This window comes from Hydra vulgaris, chromosome 14 (assembly GCF_038396675.1).
Source record: "Hydra vulgaris chromosome 14, alternate assembly HydraT2T_AEP".
Classification (NCBI taxonomy): domain Eukaryota; kingdom Metazoa; phylum Cnidaria; class Hydrozoa; order Anthoathecata; family Hydridae; genus Hydra; species Hydra vulgaris.
The window spans coordinates 14,870,283-14,889,418 of record NC_088933.1 but is presented as its reverse complement, the minus strand read 5'-3'; the positions used below and the strand labels follow the sequence as shown (position 1 = coordinate 14,889,418).

General features: G+C 28.9%; 1 protein-coding gene and 1 long non-coding RNA gene across 2 annotated transcripts; both read left to right on the top strand.

Annotated features, from left to right (window-relative positions):
- The first annotated feature begins 9,314 nt into the window (after positions 1-9,314).
- Positions 9,315-10,844, top strand: LOC136090803 (uncharacterized). The gene is made up of 2 exons (XM_065817774.1): positions 9,315-10,520; positions 10,752-10,844. The coding sequence occupies exon 1, from the start codon at positions 9,562-9,564 to the stop codon at positions 10,501-10,503; it is 942 nt and encodes a 313-aa protein (XP_065673846.1). The 5' UTR covers positions 9,315-9,561; the 3' UTR covers positions 10,504-10,520; positions 10,752-10,844.
- A 4-nt stretch (positions 10,845-10,848) lies between these two features.
- Positions 10,849-11,586, top strand: LOC136090802 (uncharacterized). The gene is made up of 3 exons (XR_010643729.1): positions 10,849-10,942; positions 11,070-11,337; positions 11,445-11,586. It is a non-coding gene; the product is annotated as an uncharacterized LOC136090802 (long non-coding RNA).
- The last annotated feature ends 7,550 nt before the right edge of the window (positions 11,587-19,136 follow it).

The window sequence follows — 19,136 nt, the reverse complement described above, 5'->3', positions numbered from 1 at the left end:
AAAAATACCAACCTGACAATTAGAATTAATTTTTGGAAAACAATGATTCGTTATTAACAAAACTTATCATTAAAAGATCAAATTTTAAGCCACTTTTTGTTGAAACAATACTGCTATGTTTTCCGCAAGAAAAGAAAAAAAAATAATAAGTTCGTTATTTTTTCGGTTTTATCAACTCAAATCTTTGAACGATAAAAATTCCATTTTTTTGAATATAAATTACAAAAAATCATTTAGTATTTTTAAAATATTAAAAAATTTTACTATGTTTTATTTTTATTCAAAAAACCAATTAAAACCACTGCACTTTTAGGACTTTAAACTAGGTGGTTTGAATGAAAATCTCTGGGTAATTTGAGCATGCTCATATTACACAAAAATGGCATCTTTAAATAAAGTTAAAACTAAATAGTTCTATGCATTGTTTTTCAAACCAAAAAGGATCGATTTTTAGTTAACATATTTTTCTTTATGAAAAAAATAATTTCATTATTTTAGCACCAAGATTTCGCGCCACAGATGTATTCATGCGTGATGATATTATTTTAAAACGCAAAAAATTTAACAGCGTTTTAATTAGATGATACCCGCTAATTACTGCATATAGATTTACACTAAATGCACTGATTCCTGTAATTACCACATAAAGTCGATTCAAAAAATACATAGCAACTTTAACTTCACTGCTTACATCAAAGAAATCTTTAAGTATGCTCATATTACTAAGGTGCTCATATTACCCTAATCTACCCTATGTAGATTTTTTTAAATCGAATTCAATAAAAAATTACAACTACAGTATTAAAAAATAGCTTTTATACAAATATAATGGGTAGGACTTTCAGAAAATCAAACGATCTTATCATGAAACTCTTTACAATATCAAATATAATAACGATAAAAAAATCAAATTAACCGATAAGGATAAATCAACATAAATTATTTATAAAAAAGACAATTTTTTTTATTTTCGTTTGAAAGAGTTAAAGTCCATTTCGAAGACAAATCAAAATTAGGCAAAACAATTTTATTCATAAAAAAGAGGACCGCGATAAGAAAATAATAAAGAAATAAAGAGCTGTTCAAATTTAGTTTGGCAAAAAGGTTTTTTAGATAGATTCATTACGAAGACTGTATTTATTTATGCGTTTTACATTATGAAGGTTTATAAATTCATAAGAAGATAAATAATTTTTACATTTAAACATGAAATTTTACAAAAATTTAGCTTGTATACATTTACGGCTTTCATTTTCCCTACAAGTGGTTTTGAATTTGAAAAACAAGTTTAATTTTGTGCGCGCTTTCCCATATAATACTTGCATAACTTAAATGGCAGTGAATAAACAAATAACTGCTTTATTGTTGTTTATTTAACGTATGTCTTATTTTATATATAGTTCCAACATTTTTAGTAACTTTCATTAGATATTACCATTTTGTTGTTTCTTGGATAGGTTTTCGTCTACAAGAATTCCAAGAAGTTTTGCTAATTGTTTCCTTTTTAGTTTTGTTTTATCAATAAAGGGATCAAGCATAGTATTTGACAGGTATTTTGTTCCTAATATTGGGTAAAAAATTTCTCCGTTTTGTTTTATCAATATTAAGGGGCAATCTGCTTTTCTTAAAACAATATGAGATTTTATTTAATTCTCGTGTAATACTATTAAAAAGTTTATTTATGTTTTCATGAGATTAAAACAGCTTGTGTTATCAGCAAAAATTACAGTGGTTAAGTTAGAAGCTTTGTTAAGATCATTCATAAATATTAAAAATAATACGGGCCCAACTATGGATCCTTGTGGAACACCATATGTTGCATTCAATGATTAAGGCAAATAAAAGTCATATATTAACGAACTTACGATTGCTTACGATTGCTTACGATTACTAAGATTAAGAACCAGCTTTTGAATCAGCCATGCAATTTATCTCTAATGCCATAGAGTTCTAATTTTTGTAATAAAATTTAGTGATCGACAGTAACAAAAGCTTTAGATAAATACTAATCGATGAATACTCCTAGTTTATAATGAGTGTTTTTAAAAGAATCAGAAATGTTGCGTACTAGTTGGATAATGGTGTATTCGGTCAAATTCTTTCTCTGGAAGCCAAACTGAATATTGTATTAAAGTCTAGTATCAACAAAATAATTGTAGACTCTGTTATACATTTAGAGAGATATAATTTTAGAGAGTAGACTCTCTAAAAGCATATTAAAGGGTCCTTGTGCAGTAAATGAAAGGGTCCTTGTGCAATAAATGCTTTACAAATTTTAAAGAGTATATCTTTTAAAACTCCAAAGGAGTCTATTACAACATTTCCATTGGTGCAACCAGCCCCATTTGCCTTATTACGTTTTAATGATTTAAACGCTGCTTTAAATTTATGATCATCACCTAATTCAACTTGAACTTTTTCAAATCTAACATGCAGCATAACTAAGGAAGTTTGCGTCATAGATGGATTTAAATGTTTTAAAAAAGGATTCGTAGATTAGGTTTATATTATTATTGATGTTGATTTGCTCCAGTTTTGATTTAAAATTTGTTATTTAAATACCTTTAGGGTATTGTTATTGTATACACGCTTATTTATAGTTGTTTTACCCTGGAGATTTAATTTATAAATTGCATTTATACAAAAAAAAAAAGTAAGAAAGTGATTTTTATAATTGTAAAGTTTATTATTATTGTTTTTAATAGAGTTCGTTTTTGAAAACACAGTTTTCGAAAATTTTCGATTAAAACGTCATCGATAAAAACTTTTTTTTCGAAAGTTTTATAAAAACTTTCGAAAACTATGGAATAGCTAAAATAATTTCGAAAACTTAAAATTTAATTTTGAAAACTCATTTTTATTTCGGAAACAAAAAATATATTAAATGAATTATATATATTAATTAATTTATATAATTAATTAAAAAATAATTTTTCGAAATTCAACTTAAATTAATACTAATTCAAGTTGAATTTCAAAATGTAAAATAAATTTCGAAAAAATAAATGAGTTTTGAAAAGTTAAATTGGTTCCGAAAAAAAAAAAGATTTTCGATTAAATGAAATTTTTTTTGAAAAAAAATGAGTTTCAAAAAGTGGAATGTCTATTTGTGTATTCCGTGAACGCGGACGTTTACAAAAACTTTTAGTAGTGCGGACGCCTGCAAAGTCAAAAGTGCATGCAACGTTCGACTGTTAGGGAGTACATGCAGGGAATTGTCTCAAATCTAACTAACTTTTAAGATTTTGTCTTTTTCTTTACTCTCAAAATTTATCTTAATCCTAAAAATAGTTTTAAACATACATCAGCTAATACATTTGGTTTAACAAAATTATGGGTTCCGGTTAAATTAGGGATAGAACTTTTACTTCCTTTAAGTAAAAAAGTCATTTTTAAATATAAAATTTTAAGTATATTTTTAGATAAAATTAAATTAATATAAAAATAATAATAACTATTATATTGCAACTTAAATTTAATTACAGTTAATTTTAGAAGTGCGTAGAAAAAGTCATTTATTTTTACAAATAAAAGTAATTAACATAAGTAATTAACATGAAAAAGTTACTTAAAAATAAAAATTATTTGCCAAAGTAAGTGATAATAAAGTTATTTAGATACTAATACAAATACTTTTTACTTTTTAACATTTATACATTTTATTATCGTTGTTTTTTTCATATGATATGTTACTGCTGATATGATCCTGCGATTGTTAAATGGTTTAGTTTTTAAAATATTTTTATTACCGGAAAATTTTTATCATTGCGATCAGTGACGGATCCAGGATATTTTGGTGTTTGTGAAATCTAACTTCCAGACATGGAGCAAACTCCAAACATTTTTATGTTAATAGTTATGTCAAATAATGACGCTTTGCAAAAAGTTGCAATGATTGGAGGCTGGGAACGAAAAAGCCTAATCACTTCATTACCTTCCCGTCCCTAATAAAAGTTAGGACAAAATAAATCTTGAAATCTCCTAACCTTTTAAATACGAATGAATATTGATGGCTAGATGTACTCAAGGCCGGCGTGAAGATTATGTGTGGGAGAAGAGTAGGACGGTGACATACCCCCATTCAATAAATTAGTCAGTAAATTGGAACCTTTTTTAGATACGTTCATTTGTCAAAATAGGACTTGGATATTTATCACACCTCAGCAAATTGCGAAGTTAGAGGCCTTTTTTTTTTGTGAGTTTCATAAAAGTTTCATATGGGTTTCAGTTTTATTTTGTAAGAATTTTTAGTAACATCCTCATCTATATCGCAAAATGCTTTAAGCGCTTTATACATCTTACAGTCCGTGGCCACAATATTATAATCACCTCAGTTTTTCTACATATTTTGTTTTCAACGTTATTTTAAAGTAATTTTAAGGTGAGTATATTATTATTACTAATTTATAATTCAATACTGACATCTACCGAATAAAATAGAAACGAAAATTTCTTTATAATCATGACCAATGTAAAGTTAGGTAGGTTTAAAGTCAGCAGTGTGAATTTTTGTCAATTTAAAAAAAAGACGTGGTTGATCTGTCACATTTTTTTAATATTTCAACAATTTTTTAGAGTGAAAAGTGTTTTATTATTTTTAATACATTTTACAATGTTACAATTAATAGCAAGAACTAATATATAGTACCATTTTATTAACATTTTTAGTGTTATAGGTTTTAATTAAAAATTGCAATAAAAATTAAACATGGTTAAGGGTAAGGACATAAGTCCAACAAAATTTCACAAGTAAAAGCACTTTTACAACATTCCGAGCTTTCGCAACGGGAATTTGCTAAAATGTGTAAAGTTTCTGAACCTTTTGTCAATAAAATCAAATGCAAAATGGAAAACGACATCACTCTTTCTCCAAAAAGGAAAGGATGGAGTGGTTCAAAACGTAAAACCACTCCCAGAACAAACAAAATTATAGGAGATATTTGTCTGGAAAATAGATAAAAATCATCTCTCTTGCTGTAAAAAATCTTGCTCAAGAGTCTGGAATACCAGTTTTGGAGCGCAGTGAGAAGACGTCTGGCTAAAGTTGGTTTAAAATTGCACAAACCGGCTGTAAAACCAAGACTAATTCCAGCAATGATAAAAAAAGAGATTGCAATGGGCAAAAAATCATAAGTATATGACTATTGAATATTGGGAACGTGTAAGTTAATAAATTTTGAATAAAATATTGACAAAAAAAGTGTTTAAATGTTGACATAAACTTAATTACAACCAAACTATAATGATTTTTTCAGGTGTGTTTTTCAGACTAATAAACTTTTGAGATCTTGTTGGACAAAGCCACCTTCGTTCAAAGAAAATCAAACGAAAAATATCATCTAGATTGCATTATACAAACTATTAAACATCCAACTAAAGTTATGGTCTGGTCAGTTATTAGTGGTAAAAGCACAGGAAGACTATATATTGTCAATGGGATGATGAACTAAATACAATATCAAGAGATATCATTAATAAAATGCTGTATTAAGTTTTGCTCGTTTCATATGTTTCAAATGAACTAAAATATGTTTAGTAGTTGGTATATATATATATATATATATATATATATATATATATATATATATATATATATATATATATATATATATATATATATATATATATATATATATATATATATATATATATATATATATATATATATATATATGTTTATTATATAATTATATATATATATATATATATATACATATATATAGTAGCAGTAGTAGTAGTAGTAGTAGTAGTAGTAGTAGTAGTAGTAGTAGTAGTAGTAGTAGTAGTAATCTCTATGAGCCCTCATGCTACAAAAGACGTGCCCTTGCGTTACTTTTTGAGCCCTTATGCTACTTACAGTGCCCTTATGTTACGCTGAAGCCCTTATGTTACGATAGAGCCCTTATGTTACTTTAAATCGGTAACATGAGGGCACAAATAGCCCCGGCGCTACGTCTAAATAGTAGCATAAGGGCATTTGCCTTTTGGCTATAATATATGTGTAGGCGAGCAAAGTTAAAAATGGTAGTGATTTAGTTCGTGCGGTGACTAATGCGAGCCTTTTCTTATTTTCACTCATGAAAATGTTTTCTTGATTAATTTTGTAAAAATATTAGATATTTTATTTGCAATGAAGTTTTAATTAATATTTTATGTTATACTTTAGTGTATTATATATTTTTTTATATATTTAGTCATATTATTTTTACATAAAAATATAATTAATTCTAAGCAAGATTCTCCAATCTATATATAATGTAATAATATATAATCTAATTTTACATTTTAGTAATATATTAAATATTACTATTATTTTAAACTTATTAGTATTATGTAATAAAATTACACCTTTCTTTAAGAATTTTTTTGTAAAAATAAAAATTAGTAGGTACGTGCGTATCTGGCTTTTTACGGCACCGATTTCAAAGTTAAAAACTGTGACCTTTTTTTTCACAGCGTGCTCGAAGTCGGTGTGGTAAAGATGTATTTATTTGTCTTTTTTTTTAGAATTTTATATCAGCTTAGACTTTATTAGAAAAGTAGAATGTTTTATCTTGAATAAATTATGGTTTTTTTTTACGAGTAATAAATTTTTCAGTTTTTTTATTGCTATTTAAAATTTCGTTCCTGTTCTGGCACTGCATTGATATCGAAGGCATGTTGGTACATATTTGAAATTTTCCAGTCAACTGTATAGATCTATTTTCTATGTGCTTGCTAAATTTCATTAAAAAATATTCATGACCACGTACCGTATTTTTCGACCCAGTGGAGGTACCATTTCCACCTCTTTTAGTGTTACTGTTACTGTTACACTTTATAAAACTGTTTCTGCTGTTGTTACTGTTACTTTTTGTTATAAATTCTGTTTTTTTTTTTACAGTTATCAGTGATTTTCATTCGGTTTTAAAATTTTGTTTCTGTTCCGGAGGTGCATTTATATTGAAGGCATCTTGGTACACATTTAAAATTTTTCAGGCAACTGTATAGATCTATTTTCTATGTGCCTGCCAAATTTCATCAAAAAATATTCATGACCACATACCCTATTGTTCCGCGCAGTGGAGGTATGTATTTCCACTTCCGTTACATTGTGTTAGGGGGAGGGGCGGTTTTTGACATTAGAGAATTCAGTATTTTTGATTTTTTTTTCATTATAATGATATATTTTATAAGAACTGTTATACAAACTTTTTTTTAATAGCCTTTTACTACTAAGGATATTTGGGTTTTCTTTTTTTTAATTTGTTAAATGATGTACACAAAAACTAACAAGTATAATAACGGTGGTTATATATTAATTTTTTTTTTTGATGGCTAACTCTTTTCACACACCAAAATTAGTTTAAAGGCAAAATTCTGCAAAATAAAATTTAAAATGTTAAAATTAAAATTATATAACACTATTTTATGATGGTTCTGCGTAAAATTCATTAAAAACAAAAACAGCATTTTCTCAGCTTTTTCCATACCCATAATTTACCATATAGCCACCTTAAGCTATATATGATATATAAAAATTATACATATATTTAAAAAAAATTTTTATAGATTAATTGTAATTTTTAAAATTTTTTAATTATGATTAATAGCTGACCCAATTAAATAGTAGTATTATGATTGTTGAATTTAATTTAGTGCATCATGGGACCTCAGAAGAAAACAAATCTATTTTATGGTAAAGCTAAAACTTATTTAGCTTGTAATTTTCCAATACCAGCTCATTTAAATATTGGCTGTAGAAATGGACATGTACTGCATATATTTGCAACTAACAACGATTCATATAAAGTAACTGTAGAACTAATCGGTAAGTATTTTAACATCAAAATTTGTATAAGTCAGATTCAGCAACTAGTTAGAACATCAAAAGTCTTTGTAAACCATTTTTCACGAAATTCGAAACCATTTCTTGACATCTGCAACATGCTCTTTGCATACCAAATAACAACATCTGCTGTGGCACAAACATCCCAATCAATTGCAACCTCAATTGACTTTCCTACATGTTCTTCATTTTCTTCTCAACAAATCAGTGTTTCATCTGTATCGAATAGTGATCACTTATCTCCTTTATCTCGTCCTACTTTAAAAACCTCTTCTCATGAACCACTATCCAGTTTGAGAGCTGACCAGTTGAGTCCCAGAAAAAAGGTTATGAGAAAGAGATTAACCATTTTGGCAAACGAAATGGCAATTAAGAAGAGAAAGCATAAAGAGGATATTAAAGGTTTAAAAGATAAGGCAAAAGCTAGAGCATACAGATTTAAATATCTAAATCAAGTTATTACTCGTAAGGAAAAGATAATTTCTTAACTTAGAAAAAAATTAAAAGAAAAGTTTTTGTATTTACAGTTTAAAAAACTTCAAAATCAAATTTTTTGTTTGAAACAACAGTTGACATCCACGCGAAGAAAGTTTTCTTATCAAATGGCAATGTTAAGCCAACAACTTGCTGAAAAAAATTCTGCAATTCTTGTACTGCAAAATGAAATTCAGAATTTACAGGAAGAGTTGGAGGAAATTAAGCAAGTAACACAAAACACCAAAAATGAAAAATGCTACTCAGCAGATATTAGGAGACTTATATATGACATGCTTGTGTGCCAAGTTCCTACACAAAGTGTGCCATCTCTGCTCCGTAAAATTGGGGAACATACTGGCTATCGATTTAGTCAAATTGCAACAAACCATGCAACAATCGCAAAGTTAAACCTTGTTTGGCAGAAATCATTAAATGAACTAAACTGTCACCTTCACCCTTTAGACACAATGACTAGCTCTTGTAAATCTTCACTTAAAGCATTAGAGACTTCAAAAGGAAAACTTTTTGGAAGAGACTGCATTGCAGCAAACATTGTTGTACAGCTGAACAAACTTCGCTACAAGGATGCAAAAGGTACTCTAACTAATCTAAATCATTCTTTTACTTAAATATATTTAGTTTTCTGAACAAAATTTTGAGTTAAAATGAATTATTCATTTTAACTCAAAATTTTATTCAGAAACATGCACTAATTATATTATAATTAGTGCATGTTTTTATTTCACACTCTTCTTGCAATTGCCAAAATGAGCTTCTTTATGATATTCAAAGGTGATCCAAAAGGTTTTGTAACCTTTTTGGACCAACACGAGTTGCCCAGAGGATTGCCACCACGTTATAGAGGCAACAGACTACATATACTTTTTCACACATGTGGTATTTTAATCCATCACTATGCCATATTGAAGATATTTCTGTGTTCTGGCTTGGCGTTATGCGGAGGTCTGCGAAATAGTTTATTTCAAGACTTTTTATCTGAAACAGGTATTTTTTTTCTTTTTTATACCTGTTCAGTTCATTTGATAAAGTGCTACACAATATTATAGGGTATAGAATTAATTACAAATATAGTTACAAATACAAATTACAAATAGTAATGGCACTTGCAAGATTAACGGGGAGTAAAGACTATTATAAACAAAGATTATTCTTTGTTGCTAATTCACTTTTTCACCTTAGGTGTCCGTGAGTTGTGTGTTTTAGCTTTAATTGGAAAACTACTTTCTGGTCCTTGGATGACAAAATTTTATATTGCACCAGGTACGGGACTTGACTACATATCTGGCATTCAGATAGTAAAAGATGTTCGGAACACTCTTATTGAGAGCAGCAAGAATCCTTTATCTCTACTTAAACGAAAAACTGATTTCTTTGGTAATGATATTGAAGAAGTAGTTTTTGATTCAATAATCAGCTTTTGCCCAGTAACTGATGAAATGAGTAAAGCATTAGCTGACTGCCTTAATGCAGTTATTAGCGTCATTGACAGGCAGTACAAGCGGCAATTTGAAATGAGTTCTAATGATCACCTTAAAGACCAGACTAAGTCAGCTAGGCTTCACAACATTGATTCAGAAGAACTTATGGGTATGTTTAGCGCTGCAAAGCACAAAGCTCCAAATGCCACTCTTTGTTTTCTTTCTTCAAAACTTCGTGCTTGCAAAAATAAAACAACTGCACTGCTATGCAAAAAGCCAAACGATATTCAAAACAAGTTGATATTATGGGCTATCTCTAATGCCAGAAAAAAGCGGTTTACAAATATGCAATGTCATAATGACCTGAAGTTAGAATTGATAAAACGAATAGCAGATAAAATTCAGAAAAAAGAAAACAAAGAACGCAAAAATGTAGAAAAAATATTAACAAAATGCATGCCTGATCAGGTAAAAGAAATGTTTCCTGACCTAGAAAATAATGAGGCCTCAGATATCGAAGAAATTCTTATTGGAGCTTCTATTGGAAGAAGTATTTGCCACATGTGGTTCGATAATGCCACTAACACCCAGGATGTATATTATGGCAGAATTGTTGGCATTAAAAAAAAGAAAAGTGATGTATATATAGTTTCTTATTGGAAACCAAAAGAGAATGAAAATGATGATGGTGTTGAGTATGATGTGAGCAAATATCAACTTTCTGCAGACATAATAAGTGGTGATATGGTGATAACATAATAGAAATGTGTAATAAGGTATATGTTATTTTAAATAATAGTATGTTTTATGAACTTGCATTAATAGATATTATTTACAGATAGTAGGTTAATCTTTATTTTTTATAATAAATTTTACAGTGCCTAATGTATTTCATATTCTCTACCCTCCCCTTTTTTTAAGATAATGAAAAGATTTATAATTATTTAATTTCTTTTTATGTATACATATATGTATATACATATATGTATATAGAAATGTAATTTTAGGTAGTCGGTTAGTTACCGATATCCAACAACCAGGGTTGACCTGGTTGCAACGAGCTATGGGAAACCAAAGCTCATTTACTATTTGACATAAGCGAATTGCCTGGCTCATGACAATTAATGTTAATCATAATGAAGGCTATACATTGTTTCTACCCAGAAAGACAGACTTTTGCTTGCATGGATTGAGAGATGTAAGTGTTTAGTTATAATAAATCAGTACACTCTATGCAAATGGCATATGCCATTACCAGATAGTTACGCTAACACAATATAACTTTCTTTTCATTATAACTTATAATCAAATCTATTATATTTCAGGTTAAAAAGTATTGAAGGGTCTACTTCTATCGATTTTTCTGTTTGGTAATGGGAAATGTGTTGTGTATCAGGAGTTAAGTGATTTTTAATTCTTTTTTAAGTTCGGAAATCATTCTCATCTTCTCTAATTTGTAATGGGTTTTTCAGTTATTGTGCTAAATATCTAATATAATTTCATTTATCTTTTATTGCAAGGTTTTAACTATGATGGCAGCTTGCTACTGTAGATGTTTATCTTAAAGACCTCAAGATTATATTTATTAATTCAGTAATAACAGTTACATATTAATTTATTATACATTAGTTAATTGTTAGCCTTAATTTTTTTTTAAATTTTATATATCTGATATATTTTATCTTATGTATCATTGGAAGGTTACGCAACATGATGAAAACCACACGATTGCTTCGAAGGATGTTGATCTTTTTCATATCAAGATTAAACCGGTTCATATTTTGTTAGAGATTGATTATGTTTATTAATGCAATAATAACAGTTATATATTTATTTATTATCCGCGACATAAGGCATCACAAATAGGTATAGCGATATTAATTTAGGGGTTTACTTTATTTTAGATATCATTGGATGTGGTTTCTTTGCGTACTAAAGAATCGACTCTTTCTAGCTATTGATGACAGTTTTGTTTGCTTCAAAAACTAGGCTTTCTTCAAAGCCACAATTCTGTTAAAAACATTACTAAGCAAAAAAGAAAATCATTATTATAGTCTAAATTTTTTGTTAATAAAGTATGTTTTTAAAAAAATTACTTTTATTTTTTGCGGTTTGTTGGAATTTATATATATTTAGATAGATATAAGGGCTACGAAAGGGAAAATGAAGGAGAGCCGTGGTGGACAACCCCCCTCCTCCATTGTTTAGATGGATATATTTTTGTAGGTTTTTAGTTGAACTATTTGGTGTTTTATGATTATTTTTTTGTACTCCGGCCCCCACTGAAATATCACGCCTTTTCCGATGTTATATATGTATATATATATATCTTTTTTGTACATATATCTTTCATTGAAATTCATTAGTAACGATAAAAATAAAGCGAAAACGCAAAGGCTTTTAATGTATTTAAAGATCACCTAAATGCATTTAAAGATACACTATAGAAATCCTAGCCTTAGTGCATATTTAATAAAGTAAATATATATACCCTTAACCATATATACATATATATATATATATATATATATATATATATATATATATATATATATATATATATATATATACTATTACGTTTTAACCATTAAAAATATTTTGTTACTTAAATTCGAAACTTTTTTAATTCCGTTTTTTAATCGTTTTGCACATTTCACTATGCAAAATCAGGCGCTAATTAACAATGATTCTATTACAAAGCTGCCGTTAGCCGAACGCGAGTTTTATACGTAAGTTGCATTTTTCTTAAGCAATCCTTCATAAAAAATAATGTTACTTAAATGAGCATAACTTTTTTTGTAATGATTCTTTTTTTTATAATGTTTTCACCATTTTATTTCAAATTTGAAGCTCTTTCGAACCATATATAAAACTTGAATAAATAAATGGTTTGAAATTTTTACACACATACCTAAAATTAGAGAACCCTAATTTAGTGTTTTTGTATAGTTGATAAAATTAGTTAATAAAACTAATAATTAGTGTAAGCAAGATTCTCTATATAAAATTGTTATAAAATAATTCTTAACGCAACATTAAGAATTATGTTGTAATTATATAGATTGGAGAATCTTGCTTAGAATTAAGTAACACCTAAATCTGCAAATTTGTTTACACAATAATATTTATAAAGTACTCATACTTGACCAGAAAATATTGACGTCAACAACGATGAAGATATAATTTTTTCTATTGATTCTTGTGTAAAATTTTGGAAAGCTTAGGCGCACTTCTTTTTTAATTGTCAAACGCAAACATACAAACTGCCTAATGTGCAAAAAGAATCAAAAAATAGTTATGGAGCCACATCGGCCATAAAGGATTCTCAAGGGCCATATGGTATTATCAAAGTTGCAAATTAGTATAAAAGACATGCATATAAGGATTGAAAGCAATTGAAAATAGTTGCGACGTAGTTAACGTCACAAAAGAGCATAAAACGACAATAGTGGGCTTGAGCATTTTAGAAGCAAATAGGTTGACGAACCTTAGAAGTTTAAAATCTAAGAAAGCCCCTAATCCTTATAAAAGTCCTCATTTTAAATTTTTTCTAGCTTTAAAATATTTTTTTTCCAATTAGCTTACAACTTTATTTTTAAGGGCCTAATAATTTTCCGCCCGCTAATGATCTTTTCCTTTTTCTGCACCCTTACGAAGTTGCCCGTACACCAAGGCTAAAAAATATACATTTGTTAGGCATTGTCGTTGTTTTTTTTTATAGGTTTTTTTTTTACTGAAAATATAGACATCATTTTTAAATATAGAGGGAAACTGGGGACACTTGATCCCTATTTTAACTTTTAATCTCTAACTTTAATAATGTAGTGAAATAAATTAATCATTATATACCAATCAATATAGATCTAACATAGGAATATTTTAATGTTCACGCGCTTACAAATTTAAAGTCATATAAAATTAAAACTCGTTGTCATAACCCATGAACCCTTGTTATAGTCTGAGGTTTTCTTTGCGGAGAGACTGTTTTTGTAAGAGTATACTCGTTCTTTTAAGGTAAAAATTTTAGTTTTTTATTTTTTTTGTGAAAAAAATAGTCAATGATTAAAGACAATTGCCTATGACCACTCATATTTGACAATAAAAAGCTTTCTCGTTTTATATTTGAAGTTTCTTTAAAAACTTAAAGCTTTCAAAAATTTGAAAATGTGTAGCCCCCATGTTACCAAAAAACAAAGACAAAAAATGATTTTAAGCACATTAATTATATTTATATTTGGTCAAGTTTTATATTTTTGTAATGTTAAAAATGAAACAAAAAGAACTGTATAAATGGAATTGCTAACTACCGCCAATTTTTATAACTTTATTATAGGTGGTAATTTAACATACAAAATTTTTAGAAACAAAAAAAAAGTTATCCACAACTTTTAATAGATTCCAGTGGATTTATCGGATTGTCAAAAAAATGAATTTTCAGTAGTAGTAAAAGTTAAAATGATTAAAAACTGATGGAATATCATGATATATGAGGGGAATTTGTTCCTTTTTCAGAAAAAATTTAACTTTTTTAACTAAAAAACGAAAATCCCAAAATAATCCGAAAAGCCCTTATGTTACCTTTTGCTACTTGCGCATGCATATATATGTCACTACAGCTCACATATTATAATTTTTTTAAATTTTTTTATTAAATATACATTTTCCTAATATAATTTCATTTAAATAAGTTCAAAAACATAACGGCAAGATATTTTGTCTCCCTAAAAACAACGTTTTAAATTTTCGCGGCTTACTAGCCGTTCATAGGGATTATAGTAGTAGTAGTAGTAGTAGTAGTAGTAGTAGTAGTAGTAGTAGTAGTAGTAGTAGTAGTAGTAGTAGTAGTAGTAGTTGTAGTAGTAGTAGTAGTAGTAGTAGTAGTGTTAGAAGTAGTAGTAGTAGTATATATATATATACACAGTAGAATCCCGTTTACTCAGAGTCTGAACGGGTTTCATTTTGTCCGACTTAGCGAAGTTTTTGGTATGTATTGAGAATTCAATTGGAATTAAAAAATTTGTCCAACTTAGTAAAAGTCCGATTTATCCAGGGTCTGAGTTAACGGGATTCCACTGTGTGTGTGTGTGTGTGTGTGTGTGTGTGTGTGTGTGTGTATGTGTGTGTGTGTGTGTGTGTGCATATATATATATATATATAAACCATAAGTGTAACCATATAGTCGTAATTGTGACATTTCCACTAAATAAGATTTAAAAATAAGCAATAAAACTAATATCAATATATATATATATATATATATATATTTATATATACATATATATGTATATATATATATATATATATATATATATGTGTGTGTGTGTGTGTGTGTGTGTGTGTGTGTGTGTGTGTGTGTGTGTGTGTGTGTGTGTGTGTGTGTGTATCTTTGGTCGCTTAATGTCTTGAAACCGTTCTGCCACAAAATAAAAACACGTTGAAACAAAAAAAACACGTTATGAAAGTTTGCATAAACTCTGAAGAGAATGACTCTTAGCGGGAATGCGAATTAGTTTTACAAAATGCGAATTAATTATACAAAATTGATCATATTTGTTGCTTATCAATTAGTTTAACTATTCAGTCACAAACCCTCAAAAGCAGATTTTATAAATCTTATAATAAAATAAAAATTTATGGCAAAAATAAAGCCATTGGTGTTCGGAATTACCCTACGTACGTGGGGTAAATCCGAACACATCGGGGGGCAATCACAAACACTGTTGTGTAATAACAAATAAAATGCTAATTGTAATAACTAAGTCTAGAAATTATACTATGCAACAACAACAAAAAAAAGGAGTGATATTAATTCCATAGAAGCTACAACAGAGTGTTACTCAAAAAAAAAGTTGCATAAAATTACCAGAAAAAGTTAAAATCAAATTGTAGTAAGCAACATCCGCAGCTTCACTACACTACTGCACATCTGGAACTGAGCATAGGATCTCTTCTCAGCTGGTAAAAAGAAATTGTCGAATTTATTTTTCTGCAATGCTGTTTTCATCGTGTTCGGAGTTACCCCGCGTTCGCCATCACCCCACTCTTTCACCTACTATAATTTTGATTTTTGTATTTAAAGTTTTTGTTGCGATATGGCAACATTGGGAAAGACAAAGTTAAATTAGTTTTATACTCTATAAATATCTTATTTTTTATCATATTGCAATTGTAAAAATTTAAATTAATTCTTAACTAAAATTTTTAAGAACAACTAAACTATAAATAAAACTAGCAACAATTATGCAACAACAATATAAAAATTATGCAATATTTTAATGTGTCTGTATCAAAGATCAAAGGAAGGCCACAACAACATATTTGTTCTTGTAGATAGAAAAAATGTATTAGCGAAAAAATCACGTTACAGAAAAAAGCCAGACAAAAATCGTCTACTTTTAGCACAACAATAAGAAAATAATTACATATTTATTATACAATTTCACAGTTAACACAATAATTACATATTTATTATATAATTTCACTATTAACATGCATCCGGCACATGCAAGGTGAGCAATCTTTTTACCTCCTTTGTGCTCTGTCAAATTTCTAGATATAATAATCGCTCCTAAGATTATCTAAGAGTATTCAAGTTGAACACATCCGGCAAACTAACGACATTACACTAAACTATTGTCGTTTTTCTCTCCCAGGCAGAATGTTTTTATACTTATGAACAGGCCCTTAGAATAACGTTTATATTCGTTTTGCAAATTTGTCCCAGTTTCAATTTTTTGTTATTATAAATATTCATTTAGATGCAGTATTTAGAATTAATGTAATAAAATAAATATTTTAAAGTGATTTTAAGAATTTCAAAAGTAAAAAATTGTTTTGATACCGTTTTTATAATTTCGATAATATAAAAATATTTCTGTAAATATTATAAGTGATAAAATGTTTCAGCGCCATTTTTAGAATTTCGTTAATATAAAAATATTTCGATAGAGATTATAGAGTTTTGAAAGATAGAAATTGTTTCCGTAAGTTTTCGATTATGTAGATATATTTCGATACTATTTTCAAAGTTTCGAAAACGTAAAATAATTTCGGAGCTATTTTTAGGATTTCGACAACTAAAAATGTATCGATAGAATATCGTGAATTTCGTAAAGCGATATTCATTTCGGCTCAAAATAAAGTAATTAGAAATCGTGTTTCAAACTTACCGAAACAAAAATAGAGTTTTGAAAAGTTTTTTTTAATCGAAAACTCAACTTTTGCAAAAGTGAACAACCTAGTTTTAAATCTAGCACACAAATTAAAACTGTGGAAAACCCATTTTAATCAGTCTTTTGTTTTCCAGACTTTGAAGTTTGGAATCAGGGTGGCTTAAAATAAGTATTTATTTTACCAAGTTTATTTAAATGAAATTATTTTAACTTTCTTCTTCGTAAAATGTTAGATAAAATTAAATTTTAATTTTATTTATATATAAATAACTGTTTTATAACATTAAACACAATTTGTTTTAATAATATTTATGCTTTTTAATCTCCATAAAAAATTTGCAGATTAAAGAATTTCTCGGAATTTCTCGGAAATGAGCCACGACATTTGAGTTTACCAAGTTCTGAATGTTTTTATAAATATCAGTTGTTAATTTAAGCGACGATACTAGCATTTAGATTTTTATCATATTGCAATTGTAAAAATTTGAATTAATTCTAAACTCAAATTTTAATGTGTTTGTGTCTAAGATCAAAGGAAAGCCACAACAACATATTTGTTCTTGTAGATAGAAAAATGCCACTGTTGTAAAAAATGACCAAAAACTACTTTGAGCTGACCCAAGAAAACCGCTTTGACAGGGTGAAATTACAATGTTTCCTGACTCCAAAAATGCAAAATTTGAAATCTAACTATTTCGTCCGAGAAAATAATTTTGATTTTTAGTTTTTAGTACATTGCACAATAGGGCGAAATGACAGCTTTTCAAATTTTGCATTTTTACAGCATTCAAAAACTCTTCAAAATAAGCATTTATTACTCCAAAACATAACTGTCTAAAATTCACTTGAATAATAGTTTATTCTGACACAACTGATATAGTTTTTCATTAACAAGATGGAAATAATAAACACTTTCTTAAATAATTCTTTTAGTTATTCTAAGCCAAAACACAAAAACAACCTCTTGATTCTAAACACATAAAGAGCAAATGGTACATAAAATAAATTCTTCTCAATATTTGATTCTTCACAAATGCTTGCTGTTGTAGTCCACAACACATGAAAGAAGCCTCTTTGCATACTCAGGATGATTGCGGTCTCTTTTGTATCTCTGCCAATGTGAGCTGAAATTATGATGCATTGATTCTGTTGCCTGCTCACTAAAGATCCCCAAGGAAGCCCTTTTGATCTCAATAAATTGCTTCACATGGAAGAAAACAGCATGAACTTTTGGAGTCACACTAATGTTCATGATTGCCAAATATGAGTCTCTGAAGCGATCAATTTTTTCAGAAAAGTCATCCTCCAGAACCATACCAAAACATGCTGTCACCACAGACTTAAACTTTCGAAGGGCATCAATGATTCCAAAGACTTGAAAAGCAGACTCAGTCTCTGCAATTCTTTGAAGGAGGTCAAGATTGCTGAAAAGCTTGTGACAGGCATTCCCTGCAAGCTGCCCACCATGGTATGGTTCTTGTTGAATGTGGAGAGCTGAGGGCCACTTGACAACATTGGGCCAAACTTCTGTCATGGCTTCGTACATGTGATTGACCACACCAAGGAGAAGATGGAGTTCCATTGGTGGTATGAGCTCCAAAATGAGTTTGTTTTCAGAACCAGATAGCAAAGGCTCATGCACTACATTGCCAAAAGATCTTGCCTTTTTGATATCACCACCAGACTTAGCAAACTCTTGGTAACTGGCAACAAGTGAGCCTAGTGTCCTCAAAGATCCTGATTGAGAAAGATGCGTTGATTCTGTGTTGCACCAAGAGCAAGGGTGAGTATTTGCATGGCTCTGAAGGCCACAAAAGATTTTGGCAAGTTTCATGTCGCATGAGACAACAAAGTTGACTTTGTCTAACTTGATTAAAGACAAGATCTGCCTCACATTTTCAAAGTTTTCTGGTAGCCCTTCTGATAAAGCCACAAGCATTTGACGCTTTACACTACTGTCTTTGGCAGTCCTCTGAGTTAAAAGTTTTTTCCGTGGTGGTGACCTTGAATCACAGTGAGAATCCAACTCCATGATGCCAAGAGAAACTTTCAGAAATCCTCCACCTCCATCAATTCCCAACTTGAAAATATTATTCTGGAAAACTCTTCGAGAAAGCAGGACTTCATTCAAAAGCTCGGCAAGATCCTTGCAATGCACAACCACAAAGTCAGTGGAGTTACTCTCTGATAAAACTTGGATGCTGGTTTGAGTAAAAAACT

Coding starts and splice junctions, on each gene's coding strand:
- LOC136090803 (XM_065817774.1), top strand. CDS start 9,562: ATGACAAAATTTTATATTGCACCAGGTACGGGACTTGACTACATATCT.